An 18,290-nucleotide genomic window follows, 5' to 3' on the forward strand; every position below is an offset into this window, starting at 1 on the left:
TGAATTACATTCCTACTAATTGCTAACTCAATTTGTCTGTGTCAGAAGATAGGATTAAAAAAAATGCCCATGACAACCACTCAGATCCCAATGCAGCGTCGTCAAATGCCTTGTTTATTCCAACCAAACAGTCTACAAGCCAAACATATTCAATTTACATTGATTGAAACCAATAAAAGCATCAAAACCGCACATCTGAGAATCTGAAACCTGAGAGGTATTTTGTTCTTATCAAATCAAAGCAGACCGTCTATCTATACTGTGAATACACTGTCTCCATCAATAGATGCACACCAGCCACTTTTGTTTGTATAGAAACCCACAAATTGACCAAACACTATTTATCCCAGCATTCTTTGCACTGATGGTATGGCGGCTTTAACTGGAGCACAGGACCAAAACTCTTAATATTCAGTACATAGTATGAATTTGAGCTGGATATGGGTACCGTCTGTAGCTGTTTTATACCTATGCTCAAACCTACTCGCGTGTATGTAGGCTACATGTTCATGATAGTTAGTTTAAGCCTTACGTTTGTATTCGTATCTTCCTGTAAACTTGTTTCCTGTACCGTTTTTATGTTTTGAGCACCTTCATCTGGTATTGATGCTGTTAACAAGGCAGGAGTAACGGTGAGTACCAAAGAACAGAACATGCCAAAAGTGATCTTGTTTGGTATTCTGCTGGGTTTACGCTGGGTGAGGAGAACAGGGACTGAGAGCCAAATGGGGCACTGTGGCCAGAACAAGAAAAAGGAGTGTTATTAACGCAGTCCAAACACACTGCACTCCCTATGGAGCCCTGAGCCGCTTTCTGCGCAGTCAGACAGGCAACATGCAATATGGCCACCATTGATCCTCAGTTACCCACAGGATCAACTATTGTCACACAACACGCACACATGGTCGCCACTTATGCTGTGTTTTTTCTCGCGTGTGGGTTTTGTGGATACAGTGGTTTGGAAATATAATTAATTTATTGTTTCATTCTTGTGCTGAAAATCAATACATAAATGAAATGTACATTATCACAGACCCTGCAACTCACATCTACCAGTTTCTCACAGTCACCTTGAATTTTTCTACTATTCAGTGAAGGGGTTGTAGTAGTGCTTCAAGCTTTTCTTGACCATAGTCTCTTTATCTATCCGTTGACATTTTATCATTTTATAGCTCTTCTGCTTTCTGTATTTTTCTTGTTCTTATTCTCTATCACTCATTCACAAATGTCACTTTATCATAGTTTCTTCTAATATATTCTCAGGTAGAGTCTTGCCTGTCTCTTTTCCTCTTGCCTTTTCTTGTGTTGAATCCTTTAGCTTCTGTCTTCAGTACAGTATCTCTCTCCTCTGTCTATCTCAATCTTCTGTCTTTCTGAGGTGTGAAGGTGATTTGTTGACACTTTGATCTAAGGAATATTGACCAGAGGCCAACATGGCTGATGGATGGCCAGCGCCTAGAGTCGATAATGCCTGCGTTAGTTGGAGCTCATCACTTCTACCATCAGCACTCACATTTGCTCCTATACAGTATGATACAGTAGAGCTACAAAGTCCAAAGAGAAACACTGTACAGCAGCAATCTAGGAAGGTTCAAGTGCAACAAGGGAGCATATCTACATCTTATATTATTTCAACTTTGTTAGTTTGCCGAGCCATCAACCAACTAAAGCAATTTTGAAAGAAAGTGACAGTTGCTTTCTTCGCAAATCCATCGATTAATTTACACCTTCCCCTGTTGTCAGTAAATCCTCTACTCTCCGCTGCCCAACCGAAATTGCACAGACCAATGCACTTCCAATTATTGACAGAAGTCCACTGCCACTCAATACCCACTGGCTTGACTTAAGAGTTCATCCTCAGTGAAGGAAGGAAATTTTGCAAGCTTTATTGACCCAAAGTGCGAATGTCTTGTGTACAATAGGAACAAATCCACAACGATGGTCATGTGCCGCTCTTTTAATCAGCTAAGAAAAACATTAAGGAATGGCAAAAAAGATAAGTTCATTTAAAGCAAATTCATTAATAGTGATGTGTGCACATGCACGGGTAAGCTTACACAAGATAAGAGACCATCTTTTTACCACAAAATCACATTTGAGCCGTATGGATAAACACAAAATCATTTCACACTGAGGTCCTTTAGAGGAAAAAGTACCCATTGAGTATGTGATACTTCTGTCACCCTTTTATTCATGTGAGCTTCTAAGAATAAGAATATGTGGAGTGCCTCCATCTTCCACAATGAATATCTGGCCTCACAACAGTATGAAATTTCGATTTGGCTTTCACTGTAAAGGGCATTTGACTTTTTGCACCCTCCAAAGGGGAGAAAACTCCTTCCCAGCATGAAGGTGTTATTTCAAGCACATTAAATAAGGGCATTGTACCATTCCTAAGACACACTTATGATTTGAGAGCAGCATGAGACCGTCCTTTTTAACACACTTTAACAGGGCATTTGACCCTGGTCCCCTGCCTTGCAGGCATCTCGCACTGGGACCAGCATGTAGCTGCCATTTGAAGGGGGCTAAGCACGGCAACTGACCCTGGTCCCCCTCCACAGGACACTGGTTTGACAATGAACATCAGGGTAGTGTCATTTTCAGGGACAGGAGGACACACACAGAGATGAATGAGATTTAACCCTTTATCCTTCAGGCAGAGGAATTTAAGGCGGAAATTAAAGAAAAAAAGGGAACAGAAATTGAGCAGAAAGACAATTATGGAGGGGGAGAGAGAGAGAGAGAGAGAGAGAGAGAAAGAGAGCAAGCACATTGGGGAAAGCGTGTAGAGTTTATATTGAAGGATGCCAACAAAAACAGTGGGGCAGTGGGATGAAGAGAAAGAATAAATGTGACTGTATTTTGGTTGAGCCCCATAGTGACCGAGCTCACTGTGTATGACGGCTGAATTATGTGCATGAATCTTGTGTTCTTCTTTGTGTGTGCACTAACGTGTGTGCTTCTGTGTGTACTGTGTGTTGATGACTGCATTATACATTAATAAAGCTCTGTTATCTGGTATCTGCATCCCCACCCATGTTGAGATCACCAGCCTGGCATGTGGTAGAGATTTCTGATTTATCTCTCAACACATCTGAGAAAATAAGTTTAAAAAAACCCCCCAGAAAATCAGTTTTTCCATTTCTGTCTGCTCAGTGAAGGATTATCAAAGCCATATTGATTAAACGAATGAAAACAAATAATTATTGTAAGATGAATCAGATATCATCACTTGATTTCTGCAGTGAGTGGTAGATCCTGGTTTGTGAGTTGGTTCATACATTCACCCAGGTGCATTTTATCTGGTGCAAACATTTTCTCACCCTCTCCTCCAGCCGGGCCACCTGCTCTCTGTAGAAAGCATCCTGCTTCTTTAAGTCTGCTTCTCTGGCCTCCAGCTGCTTGGCCTAAACACACACACACACACACACACACACACACACACACGTACAACATGCAGCATACACACATGCACACACAAGAGAAGAAAAACCATTACTTACATGCTCAGTGGAGCGTTGCCAATTTTAACAAACCAATCAAAAAACACATTCGTACACAAGTATACATACACAGGAGAGAGGCCCACAATGATGACTCAAACAAGTGTGTATAAAGCAGATATGCATTACAAAACAACAAAGATAGAGGCTCTTTGTTTGTTGGCATAGATACACCCAACTGCGAAACGCTGTGTGAATGTGTGTGTCGTGCCAGAGAGCGTGGACATACATCCAGAGAGGATCTGCCTGGATTGGAATATGTTCATATACACCTGTGTGTCCGTGTGTGTGTGTGTGTGTGTGTGTGTGTGTGTGTGTGTGAGAGACTGATCATGCCTTGGCAGGTACTGTATGAGCTTCTTTGTCCTCTTGTGTTCAATCTTCAGCCAAACCGCTATCAGGCCAAGAGGATAACATCAGTTCTCAGCACGAAGTAGCACCACGGTCTGGCGTATATATTTAGCCAGGCTACCTATCTCCACTGTCCTCCACTCTACTATGACCTTCACTAGATGTACGGCTGACTCTCTGGGTGATATACAGGACAGATAAGACCTGGGTATATCTGCTATCCAGAGAAAGAAAAGAAAAAAAAAAACAAAACACCTTTACGCTTCAATAGACACCCAGTGAAGCAAATAGTAATGATGTCAAGCATTGAAATTTTAATAATAGTGATAAAAGTTCAACTTTCTGTACAGGCTAGACAACAGTTTTCAGGACCACATATTTTTAATTGTGAATTTACTTCTCATCATTTACTCGTGATGAGACGATGGCTATGGATGATAAAACAGCAATAAAACAGGATATTAAAACTGGTAGAATTGGGGTTCGGTTGTTGACATCATTTTACATTAATTCAGTTGTTTTACCACTTGTTTAATGTTAAGTTGAAGAGACGTTTACTGACTTGAGCGAGTCGTTTCATTCAAACATGGTCGGCATATATCTAGAAAAAGTAGGTTTTGACTGGAGAATATAAGGAGTATATGAAATTTAAAAAAATGGAAAGCCTTTAAACAAGACACAGAATTGTGTTAGTCAAAGCCACAGTGAACTTCAGGACCCAACCAGGAACATTTTCTATTATTGTTCCCTTCTGTTAATAAGTCTTCAGAAAGAGGCTGAAGTCGCCAGCTCATCTATAATTCTATAAAGAATTTGGAGCAGGAGAGCTGTAAGAAAAAGGATCATCAAAATACGGAGGAGCTGAAATACCTGCTGGAAAGAAAAATGTAACATGTCAAAGAAGTTGAAACTGAAAAGAAATTCCTTGACTCCATCATGCAGAAACAGTGAGAGAGAACTGGAGAGTCGTGGAGAAAGTAAAGGCCTCTGGACTTACCTTCTGTCCTATCTCCTGAATAAAGGGAAGCATTGAAAAAAGGAAAAAAAAAAAAACAAGAGAGAGAATAAGTGTAAAGAGGCACTGATTCATCCATGAACTTCTTCAAAGTGACATTTGGAAAGGTTTAGTATTCAGAGGGTAAGGGTGACTGGCTGCCACACTGTTCTGCTTGAATACTCACACTCCATCCTTTCAGTCTCCTCATTCATTGGCATATACACACAGCAGTGCATACACATACAATACATATATAGTATATAATCATAAACCATGTGCACTGCTCATACGCAATACATAAATACAAACTCAAACACACACATCACCATACTGCTGAGGACTGCTGTATGGAAAGCAGCCATGCAGATCGAGCCTTGGCACATTGCTTTAAGCACTATAGGATGTTGAAGGAGACGAGGAGTATGAACAAAATACAATGTATAGAGGGAAAAAAAAAAAAATTGCATTAACCCGTCCAATCTCAACACTGATAACCATCTGCGTTCGGCTGCTCGACGCAGAGCAGGCGGAGCTGTGTGCTCTATGCATTGTGATGAGCGGCGAGGAGTGTCACAGAGTGGCTGTCCACGCATGACATGACTGGGGGGAAGTTTCAAAGTCAAGGGGGTGCTCCAAGCTTATCTATTACACACAAGACAGAAACCTACCAACCAACACTGGCAAACGTGTACGCACGCACGCACACGCACGCACACACACACACACACACACACACACACACACATCTCCAATACCATAGCCAAGTTGCTGCCGTCTCTGCTGTCCTCAGCACAACCTAACATTACCCTTATGATGCAGTCAGACAATTGTCTCCTTTGTGTCCCCTTACAAGTCTCAAGTGCTATTGTGCAGCCAATGTTACACAAAAGCTAACGCTGCCTTGCACTTCATGATGGAATCAAGTTGGACTTAAACCTACATAAATGATAGTGCTGGGTGAACATAGTCTGAAGTATACTCTTAAAAGTATGGCATAAGTACTCTGCAAGTAGCATTATTATTACCTTTAAATTTGTTATTGATTGTCCTTAAATGTGTTAAATGTGTTATCGAATGTGCAATCAGAGCTTCTAAGACAGACTGGCAAAGTTTTTGAAAGACTGGATTACACTGGCTGAGGTGCCAAAAAACTGTCTGCCATCAACAGCTCAATTTAGCAGGAAGACAAGAGGCATGATGGGATGGAAGGAAACACAGAGGAGAGGATTGGCAGGGGGTTGTGTACTGTCACAAGTGTGTCCAAACTCAATGTTACGCTGATAGGTGGCGACCAAAGAGTTTAGCTCTGCAGAGAAAGACAAAAGATGCACACAGACGCCGAGTCACAAACAACGGCTCAGACACTGATCTGAAACACACACATCATCACACACACCCGCACACACACCCGCACCAGCCGGAGCAGCTGTACCCACAGAGAGCGGGTGGAGAGATAAATGTGTGCTGAAGGCGAGACTAAAGGGGTCATTAAAAGAAGAGAGGTTGTGACAGAAATGTGTACCCAGGGATTTTCTTTTTTGCTCACTTTTATGTGTGTGTGTGTGTGTGTGTGTGTGTGTGTGTATATATGTCTATGGGTAAATACACCCGTGCATGTGTTCAATTTTCATGCAAGCAGGTTGGTCCTCCTCTTTGCAACACACAAACGCACACGCACAAGCACACACACACACACACACACACACACACACACACACACAGAGGCCCAGACACACACACACACACACACACTATCTCAGGATTACTTCCGACTGATTAACCCCATTCAGCAGACGTTAAAGATAATCTAATCATACTAAAGGCCAAACAATGGAACAGACTTCACCACTGCCCATACACCTTTTGTTCCCCTAATGAAGAGGCGGTCGCGGGTGGAGGAGGAGAGCTGGCATACGGGTGGGGGAGGAATAGTAAGGGCAGAATTAGACAAGAAAATGGAAGTGAACTTGAGAGAGGAAAGAACAGAGAGATAAGACACAAAGAGGAGTGGACAATAAAAGGTGATTTATCATTGGAAGTGTCAAGAATGGAGAAGTGGCTGGGACATGAAGCCTGAAGTGTGTCTCTATAACTTTAGAGAAAAGTTAAAGAGAGAAAATTATCACCAAGTATGGATAGGAAGGGAGCTCCAGCTTTGAAAGCCAAGACAACGATAACTTTAGTGGAGGAGATGAACACAAATGAGTAATTCTAAAACTTTGCAAGTCCAGAGGATGATGTCATTCGTTTGGGTTAATTCACTCATTTTAATTCAGCCTCTTACTCTGTCTAATTTTCTTGTGCAGCAACCCTTGACATAGGGAAATAAAATACCCCAGTAAAAATACAAATACTCATGACAATACCCCCCCGAAGGGGTGAGTCCACATATTGCTATTTGTAGCTCAGGAACCCACATTAACATCAACAGCAAACTTATACATTCCCCCTTCCCGTATCTATCTCCCCCTGGCATATTATTAAGTACAGTAGCACAATAGCTGAGGGTGACAGGCGGCTGAGAGTGAGACCGTGGTGGTCAGATTAAACGGATCGTTTAGGCGAGGCAAACGCCTCTGTGAATATCAATTAGCCAGCCGCTGAATAATTAAGGACAGCCATGTTTTTTAATTAGCCGACTGCCGCAGTTTGAGCTGGGAGCGAGGGCGGGGAGAAGAGGGGAGGAGAGAAGGAGAGGAGGATGCAGAGGGATGAAAACAGGTGGATTTTGCTGCGTCAGGCCTCCCCCACCCACGGCCTGTTCACTCACTGATTTGCTCTCATACACTCTATTTCTTTCACACCTGCTTTTTCCTTTAAAGTGTTCTCTGACACGGGCTTTTTTCTTTTAAAGCATTCCAAAGGACTGAAATATAAAATGATTCCTGACTGCAGTGTTCGTCAGGCTTAGGGCAACTCCATGTGAGGGTATACATATCGGACTTCTTATAATAAAGACATATGGTGGATAACACAGTTACATCACATTTCTATGCCTATTTTCCATGCCTATATTATCCCAACTAAAACCCAACTGAACTCAAACAAAAACAATAAAATAGACACCACAGTATATTAGAAGAGATGCCAATTAATGTTCAAGGTACAAAGGAGGAAGTTAGATGACATTGTTATGGAGTGACAGAGTCCACATACGGATGAGGCCGGGGTGGATGGATGGGTCACCATGAGACTTAACTTTATCACGGAAGGCAGTCAATGTCGGTTTCCATAACCTTAACCACATGGTTATTGCTGTAACCATGACGATGAAGGTCCCTTACCATTCTTGAGAATGGACATATTTTGTCAATTAAGTCTCAGGACTTGATGCTTTAAAATCAGAAATTCTAGAGTAAACGTATCAGTTTTTAGCCTTATACAGTGTAATATAAAACCAGCAGACTTAATATTGAGCAGTCATGCTCACTGTTTTGATTCCCTCCTGTCCCATTCATCATCTTGTTACAACTCAGACATGTATTGCAACCACTTTGGGGTTTCCTGACTGCTTGGTTTTTAACTTAAACAACTGGATCTCAACTCAAACTGTGATAGGTTCACAACTCTAGTTGCTAATAGCATTGATTTAGGCTGGGTGCCACAATATTTTCAATTGCTTAAGAAGAAAAAAGAAAATCAGATTGTGGCTGATGCAGATTACTGTAGCAATTCTGTAGATATTACATTTTTCATTTCACACCTCAATGATGGAAACCTATGTATTGTAATATAATGAGGTGACTCACTGTTACACTGTATGCTCGCTACATGCTTTTAAATCATGCTAGATTAAAATAACCTTGCGAGATGCCATGATCGATAGACCAAAAACCAAATCTCATCACATTAACTAATAGCACCTCATCCATATCCTTGGTCTCTTTTGTCTTTCCCCTGCCTCCATCAGCTCAGACCTGATTCACCCCTGTCACAAGTAGCATCATAATCAATGCTCCCTCACACCATCCATGTGAGCGCTGCAGCATGGTGGGTCAGAGCTGCTCGCCAGGGCCCATCTATCACAGACCTGCACGACAGGGCCCTGTGACAAACTAATACTGAAGCCGTGGGTCTCAGGTCCTGTGTGCTCCGACAAGGAAGGGAGGGGGGTCAGAGGGCAGCACAATGTGACCGTGTTCTGGTGTTAATTGGCACGGCGGAGGTGTCGGTGGCTTGTGGGAGGTTATAGATGGATGGAGGGAAGGGAGGGGAAGTTCATGGGGTAGAGAAGATGAAAACGAGTGCGAGAGCTAGGTCAATGTGTGGATGGAATATGGATGACAAGATAGTTGGAAGGAGAATTGGGTTTTTTGACAGTTTTTGGGTGAACTGTCATATCAAGCTTGAAGGTAGGCGAATACTTTAAAAGAGGGGGTTTGATGAAAAATACACAGTTTCTTACTTTTTCTGCAGATATAGGCAGGCGTGTATATTTTATATATATATATATATATATATATATATATATATATATATATATATATATATATATATATATATATATATATATATATATATGGAAGAGGCTTATATGCGCCTTTAAAACTCAGTTTCTTCTTGGCATATCCTGTGGCTGCCTCTAAAACCAGTGCAACTCTATCTTTAAAAGCTATCACAGGCAGATCAAATCTAACTGATCGAGTGTAAAATGATATTACCCAACACAGACCTTACTGGCAGTATTACGCATTACCCTTAGAGTCACTAATAAAACATAAGTCCTGGTAGCAGTAGCTGTAAAACTCCATTGGAAACCATTCCTTTTGACTGGTTAATTAGCATCGTAGGGTTTTACTGAGTGGCAGTAACAGTTCAGGTTCACAGCTAGCTATTAGTCTCCACAGGAGGTGGTAGGGTTATGGGAGATGTAATCATGTCAGATATAGTGCGGTCAGTTAATGGGCTTAACCTTGACTGATAACACTAAAGGACAAACAAAATGTAAACACTTACTCACATACTGAACGGTTCAGTATTGAAATGTTTTTCTCAGCTGAGCCACTGAGCCTCAGCTTGTATCTACTGAATGTTTTTGGAAGTGCTGAATTCAAAAGAAATAGATCACTACAGTTTTTGGATAATTATCAAAAAGTAATACTTGATCGTAAATGTGATAAACATGCCATCATATTTTGAAACTTAAGTTGGCTGGTTATGTCTCCTTCAGTTCAATTCATTTGAACAGGTTGTTGTTTGACATGTTGTACACCAAATAAGCTGAGACTGAGTCTACATGAAGACATTGGCCTCTGGCTTGTTCTGTAAAGGACAGCTGTGCATGAAGGAATTGGTTCCTACGACTATATTTCTAAAGGTAAAAGTCTTTATAGTTCTTCAGAATAGCCACACATAAAGGCGGCGCGAAAAGCCTGGGTGCCAATCGTACAGAGGAGGATGACTGTGTATACTTTTGGACAGTCTTTCCTTGAAGGCATTCATGGTGTTGCACTTGTTTGTACACACAAATATGACTGAAGTAGTAAATAGTAGAATGAAAAAAAGATAATTTGAGAGAAGTTCAAATCTTGTCTGCTTTCTCAAATCCTCACTACTGTCAGATGGTCAGTTTCGCAAAGTTACAAAAACTGTCAGAAGCAATCCTCTTAATTCCCATATCAGAGAAGTGTGGCGAGAGGCTATTCGGCAATCAAACAAGCACAATGTTTGAAGCATACTGAATCCTTAAGGTGGACTTAGCTTGTTGTAAGCTTTGTCTCTTCTAATTCTAATGAAAATCGTTATCTGTGATGGATGAAGTTTGGTTGCAGTGTTGCCTCTTTGATGTTAAGACCACCACAGAAAATAAATAAACCCTATGAGGTGAACTAAGTTAGCTTTTGTTAGACTGATCACAGTAACAGGAAACATGGGGAAGTTTGGAGGGAGTTTAACTTGCAACAAAGGCCGCCGACTGTTTTTGGAATCAGTTACATGCGTCTTAAACTGCTGGGCCACAAGGACACCGCAAAATAAATTTGACAACAAGGCCACCCTGTCACAACGTAATCAGGAAGCAACCTCCTTTTGGGAATTTATGTCAGCAGAGTCGGGAATGGTCACAAAGTCAAAAGACGCAGTGGTATCATTAATCATTGAGAACAAGCAGGCGGTGGTCAAAAAGCTGTGAATGAAGCAATTACCTTCTGATCCCTATGCTGTAACAATTAGTCTATTTCCCTACTGTGTTTCTTCATTGTTTTGTCCCTTTCTCTACTGGGCATGGGGTATAACCACTGATACTTGCTCATGCTGTGGAAATTCTGAAAGTAATCCAGTGTATATGCCAGCAACGACAGCAGAGTACAGACGCTGCTCACCAGGTGTAAGCTGGCATAAAATATGACAGTGTAGTAATGCAGCAGATCATCAAATAGTATCCAATGAAGTAGCTACCCTTTCAGTTCACCTTACCTTTGTTTTTGAGTTTTCATTTGTAGCATCTGATTATAGCATTATCCAATCAAACAAAATTACTTAAAGGTTATTTTCCCCAAATGTAAGATCCCGTATAAGCACACATAACAATACATATCATTAGTAATGACACTCTTGTATACATTTGGAAACATTGGTAACTTGACTCCCTGTTTGACAAACGGATAACTGAAGCATGGACCATCCTGGTGGAAAAAGACATGAGTGCCACAGGCGGCTGACTGAATTACTCTCCCTGGGGATCTCTTAGCACAGTGAGTAATGACACAACGACCTGGTGGGTCAAAGGGCTGACCTGCCCAGGACAAGGACCAAGGGGCCAGGACAGGGACCAAAGGGCCAGGACGGGGACCAAAGGCCAAGAGGTGTAGGTGGTGAGTGTGGGTGTCTCAGTGTTTGTGCGTGTATCTTAACTGCTGGCTGTTTAAGGGCACATTGAGATGAAGTGTCCGTGTAGAGTCTGTAGCTCATTGACTGTGAACAGGGGTCAACAGAGGGCTTGATCTTAACCAGCTGGCCTTAATGATGCTGAGACAGGGGTGTCGACCCACTCACATATTTACATCTCTTTTGCACCTCTCCCACATTTGTAGATGTTTCAAAAATATAGTAATTTATTTTTAAGCAAGTAGGTTTGCAGTTAGGCAGCGAGGTCTACAGTAATCATAAGCTTATAGGACTATGCTTCCTTTAAGATGTTCTCAGGATTGAAAGGCAGAGTATAACGTGGGAAAAGCTAGGAAAGAAATGATCCTCCAGTAAAAAACAAATGGGCGAAGAGAGCCCACAAAGGTTGAAATCCTGGTAGAAACATGAAAAATCACTTTCCTTTCTACTCCTAGACACATCAAGCCCCTCAGCCTTTGTTGGAGACACCACCTCCACCACTCCACTGCCAGCTCCTTCACTGAGGGACAGCAACAACATCTGCTGGCTCAGAGATTGATTAATTGGCTGATCAGGCGCCTGCGGTGTAAACTGATTGATTGATCATCTTGCAGTTGGAGCTGCCTTTATCTGGAGCCCTGGGGAGTGAACCTCTGGAGGTCCCCAGTCATCTGTCATGTCCAACACACAGGGGAAGACGAAGGGGAGAGATGAAGAGCTGTGGGTTCATTACCGAGACATGGGGGGCATGTATGGAAGGAAGTCTCAACCAAGATGGGAACAGAGGCCATGCCAAGAGAACAATGGGCACATAAGGACAAAGAGGCTGAGAATGAAAGGAAGGGAGAAGTTGCTCTGGTGCATGTACACAGAGACAGATACGCACATACATGAAGGCAGGGGGAGGAAGGAGCATGGCTAAGCCGAGAACAGCAGCAACATGGTGACAATCTTTACAACAAACAACAACAAAAAAGAAAACAATTGGGAAGAATAAACCAGTGGTACAAAGTACTGTTCAAATAATCTAAACAAAGAGAAGATATACTGATATTTAAAAATTGATCCAAAATACACATACATACAAAAAAGCGAAAAAAATATATCTTTATCTTATTTCATATGGAAGACATTTGTACCAACTGTTGCCTTTTCTCAGTTTTTTGGTGCATATTACCTCCACTCATTTATAATTCCTGACCACATCCCTGTTTAAAAGCGAGCAGGGAGAGCAATGGGATACAGGGAGAAGAAGCTGGCAGATGAAAACAAGTGTGGAGGATGCTAGTATGCATTCAGTCAGACACATAAAATAAAGGCGGAAAATTCCTTTGCTTGACGGAAAAGGACACAGTGATTGACCTGAGAGTTGACAGAGGCATATTGCCTTTGGACAACAGATGTCCCTCGGGAGGAAAATGAGTGTATGAGACAGAGATGGTGGAGCCGGGAGGAGAGCACGTACAACCTATAGCAGAGAGAAGCTGAGAGGAATGTAGAGGCGAAGACAATGGGAGAAGACGTGCAGGGAGAAAAGTGGACAACCTCCGGATATGTTGCCGACATTGGACTTGTGCCAGCAGCATGCCAATCTTAACCCGAATCTGTGCTAATGTTGACGGGCAGCCTAGTGTATGTGTCAGCGACTGAACCTCTGTGTGTGTGTGTGTGTGTGTGGTATGGATGGCTGTGGGCATACTGTACATTTCTCAGAGCATGCGTGCTCATGCTGTGTATTAATGCATATTCATTCCACCCAGCAGCAGGTGGTCTTCCCAGGCCTGATGAAGCGCGCGGGGGGGGGGGCAGTCCACCTTCAGCTTCTGTCCGTCAAGACCAGGTCAGCAGACTCAGGGTCACCTCTAAACCACTAACCTCTTTAGCTGAATACATACCTTTTCCCCTTGTTCTATCTGCCCTACTCACCTACTCTTCATCGACAACTAGGGGTGGACAGAAAAGAGCCATTTTGATGTCAAGTTAGTGTGTTTATTTATATGTATGACTTGTAACCTTCACGATTCTTTCCAACTCTATGCCAATGCACATGAGTGAGTAAATATATATTCTTATTTCAGCCTATTCCCCCAAAAGAATTCCTTTTCTTAAATTAGTTTTAAGTGCTGATTTCGATTGGTTTGTTTCCTAATTGGAGTTTGTAACTTGTTTGGAAAACTGCTTTATGAATCAATATCTATCGTATGCTCTTTCCATATGCCTATGTATATTGCCCCATCTTTTATCCTCCGTTCTCTCATTGCTTCTATATCTCATCCAGATTTTCTGCTGTTCACAGCCTTCCCGACTCCCCTCCTGTCTTTGTTCCCCCTATATGTTTAAGTTCTTTCCATTGTTCAATCAAAATCTCTCCCTCTAGCACCATTAGCTGAGCGGGCTGTTCACTTCCATAGAACCTCATTAATACCATTCTCCTGTCAGACCCAAGAGGGAAAACACAGAGAAAGACCAAGAAAAGGGAAAAGGACAAGCGCAAAAGAAAATACCTGTCATATTACACATCCGACATATCTACTGTACTGTGCCACACACACACACACACACAAAAACACACACAAAAACACACACACACACACACACACACACACACACACACACACACACACACACACACACACACACACACACACACACACACACACACACACACACACACACACACACACACACACACACACACACTCAAGACACTTGCCTCCATAACCTTTGGACTTCAAATGCTTACCAAACTAAGTTTCAGCTTGGTGGAGTGAAAGAGAGGATAAGAAAATATCACAAAACTATTTTCAGTAAAACTACCAGCTGCAAAGGGGTCGTCACTATTAAATCCCCAGCTATGGTACCAATGACATTACATTTACCAGTGAGTGTCAGGTGCAGGTAAGCACCTTTTTAACTGTCAACCTCTTGGTGTAACCTTGTCTTTCTTGATTTTCTTGATGATAGAAATTAGGTAAACCATTATGCACAGAATTGAGGTAAGTACTCATTTAAAATTGGAGAATATGTAGCCATAAAAATGAACACCATTAGAAATAGCATGCTTTGCCATCATAAATATACAGCATCAAAAAACAGGCTGTCAAAGTCACTGCATATGCACTCCTTTCCTTCTCACCCCGACAAACTTTAAATCCATTAGATCCTGTTAAGATCTATTTTGAGTATTCACAAAATGACGCTTATACACTCGCTGTTTATGACTTTAGCTGTAACAACTGTTTAAAATTCACTAATAGGAAGCTGGGAACTTAAAAACATTTTTTCTTTTTTTCTAGCTTGGCTGGAAAGTGCACAAATCTCAAATTTTCAGTAATGCTTAGCGTGTACTGAAAGTGTTACTGGGTAATTAGTTGCTGTTTATACAAGCGAATCAATTCCTAGCTCAGACAAAAAGGTAAAAAAAAAAAAAAAAAAAAAGCGCACAGCACAATAAGAAAATTCTATTCGGCATTCCAGAATGTTTAGAACAAAGGAGGATGAACATATACATAAATACAAACAAAGCCCGGTGAGGATGAGGCAGTAAATTGACTGTACAAGCTCTCGTCAGAAAGTAGCTTCCCTGACACCACTTTCCATCCATCAATCGAAGTGCTGCTGTATCCCGGCCCCACCGCTGGCCGCTCGCAGTGCCAATTAGCTGACAGGGTGAGGGCCTGGCGCAGAGTGCCAGCCACAGGTCCTGCCAATTACAGCCTGACCTCCTGTCTAACCTTAATACTGGCACGGTGTGTGGGCACCACACCCTGGGCAGGGGTGAGGTACAGCGACCAATATGTAAAGGACGGTTGAATGGACACCCTCCAAGATAAGAGAGAGAGAATTACAAAGACAGGAGAAAGGGGGAAAAAACAGACCCATCTATGTAGAGTGCACTGTCAGTAAGAAAGAATCAAAAAAGCAGTGGTGCAGACAGAATCTGCTCACATCTGCTCATTTAAGTTGACCTCATACAGAACACAAACATTTAATTATGCTGTATCCATGGAGTAAACTGACATTCACACAAACACAAAACATGTGTCTACCTCATGAAAGGCTTTGCATTTCCAAAAAGCAACTTTCAGGACAAGAGGAAACTCTGGTCAAACAGCTGATTTTCATGCTGGCAGTTTGTCATTTCTCAATGGCTTTTAAGTCTTGGCTGTAGAGGGCATTTCATTTTTAAGGTCCCTTGTAAACTTATTAATATATGAGCACTGATGAATGACTGATGAATTTCCCCTCCAGGCCTGTTAGTGTCTGCTTGTTAGATCTGTAATTGTAATTCCCCCTCTCGTGCTCTGGGCCAGTCAATGAAATTCTGAAAATACTGAAGTGCAGCGGTGCCATTTGATTTTTTAAATCTTAAGTCTTTTCAAAATCCAGTGAAATATTGTGTAAGAGAAAAAAATACAAAAATGATACAATGTATTTATATAGATCATTTTATCATATGTATATCAACGGTTGAAAACAACAGGAAACCGCCAATCCAATGCCAGTGTGTGCCCTATAAATTGTCCTTAGTTTAAAAATGTTTTTTCTTCACAGACTGGAGGAACAACCTCATTCAGCTTCTCTGACATACCGCTGATCTTATTTCTCTAAGGTGCCGTCTTTAGGTCTAAACTCAACCGGTAAACTATGCTGCATCACCCTAAACAACTTCTTTAATCCATGTGCAGAGCAAAAGCACCTGAAAATCATTTTTAACTTCATATTAATCAAACAGACAGACAGCTCACTTCAAGACAGCTACATCAAGCCTGGCAGGGGGTTACAACAGCTAAGAGAACTGTAGCCAGAGGTAGGATGCAATTTGTCCTTGGTGAGCTTTGCAAATCCAAAAAATATGTAAATCACAGTGTACCGCTACCTCTCTTTATCTCATTCAAGAGTAAAAGAAATGAGGACCTTTTCTCCCCCCAATCTTCCTTATACTCTGTGATGTGGAGAGAGAAAAATAATAAGTTGAGAGAAAAAGAAATGTTTTTTTTAATTTATTTTTTTATAAATACCACCAACGGGCACCAATTCAAAACCCAGCAAGTCTCCTTTAATACCTGGGAAATTAAATTGTCGGCCCATTATCAGCCAGGTCCAGTCATCTGTATCTAAAATGCAACTGCGTGCAACTGAAGTACACAAGATTTACTGGGGGAAAAAAAAAAAAAAAAAGCAGGACATTTGCTGGAGACTGCAGTTTTTTAGAGGTGTGGGAGGGAGAGGAGTACCAGGGTGAACAGAAAGTGGAGGGTGGGGGTGGGGGGGCTTGTTGCGTTAAAAATGTTAAGCTTTACCCAAAGTCATTTTCAAGCCAGCCAAGCATCAAATGGAACACAGTTTAAGGAAAGAGTAGGTACTGATTTTCTCCGGGAGCTCTCACAGGATGGACATGGTGTGTGTGTGTGTGTGTGTGTGTGTGTGTGTGTGTGTGTGTGTGTCTCTTTGTGTGAGTGTGAGCGTGAGTGTGTGTGTGTGTGGGGAGCAAACAAACATTCCTGGTATGCTGCATTATCCCTTGCTGTGATTGCAGATATGGTGGAAAAAAATCATGGAACATCACTTTAGCGACTGGGATGTGCATGTCTGTGTGTGTATGACAGTAGGAGATAAAGATGGAGACAGAGGGAGCAACAAAGGCATATTTTTTTTTTTATGCTTTTACATTCAAGTAGCTGTGCATACAACTTTGACAGCGGGAAAACTGACAAATACGTGCATTAGACTGTCACTTGCTAAAACTAATGCAGTCTAATACCACAGACCTGGAATGAATCCTACCCAATGACGGTTATGATGTTCAGTCGTTATTGAAACTGTATGGTCATTTCGGAGTTATGCAGTTTGCAGTGCTGATGAACTGTATGGCATTATAGAGGTGATTCTATTACTTTGTCCACTCCATTTATGTCAATGAAGGTAGGAACAGAAACACCTCTCTATATAATGTGATACAGTTACACATTTATATACTGTACAATGATGCTTAGTTTCCCTTAATCACAGTGTCAGCTTAATCTGAAACAAAAGTAAACGTAAGCTCTCAGTGTTTTGGACCAGTTGACAACAGTAGACAAAACCACTGCCACCAGGTAGACCCCACCCACGCCACTGTTTGGAGCGAGGAAAGATTGATGACGCCGGGTTTGATTGAAAAGTCTGCCTCGGGGTTAGAGCCTGTGTCTGGGTGAGACGCTGTGGCCGGTGATTGATTGGCCACTGGGCCAGTTTGCCTCCGCAGGGAGCGGAGCCGCTGCAAATCAAAAGACGGGATGGCGGAAGTCTATGATTTCATTAAAACACAGATGTGTGGACTGACAGATGGATGTAGACTGTGAATAAGAGAGTTACATGGCTCGCTCGTGCCACGTGCTCCTGAATCTTAATTCTGCTCATTTGTCAGGACATAAAGACAAGATTATATTTGTAAAGCTCATTCATTTTCTGCTTTGTCTTCAGCTGGTATCCACTAAAAAGACTCACATATTCCTAATTGATGCTGCTGGGTAATTATTCACTAATTGACCTGTTATCTAATTAAGTGTTTATTTGTGTGTAACGATTCTAACTAACTCCTTGATGAGGCCATGTTCACCAAATAAAGC

General features: G+C 41.8%; 1 protein-coding gene across 2 annotated transcripts in view; it reads right to left on the reverse strand.

The window, feature by feature from the left end:
• The window catches only part of chchd3a (coiled-coil-helix-coiled-coil-helix domain containing 3a), a 65,348-nt gene that overhangs the window by 22,925 nt on the left and 24,133 nt on the right, over positions 1 to 18,290 (reverse strand). For both annotated transcript variants that reach the window (XM_056368060.1, XM_056368059.1), the window contains 2 exons: positions 4,855 to 4,869; positions 3,327 to 3,410 (listed from right to left, as the gene is read on the reverse strand). In XM_056368060.1, the coding sequence (XP_056224035.1) occupies positions 3,327 to 3,410; positions 4,855 to 4,869 (99 nt within the window). The remainder of the gene's footprint in view (positions 1 to 3,326; positions 3,411 to 4,854; positions 4,870 to 18,290) is intronic.

The sequence above is a fragment of the Seriola aureovittata genome, chromosome 22 (assembly GCF_021018895.1).
Source record: "Seriola aureovittata isolate HTS-2021-v1 ecotype China chromosome 22, ASM2101889v1, whole genome shotgun sequence".
NCBI lineage: Eukaryota > Metazoa > Chordata > Actinopteri > Carangiformes > Carangidae > Seriola > Seriola aureovittata.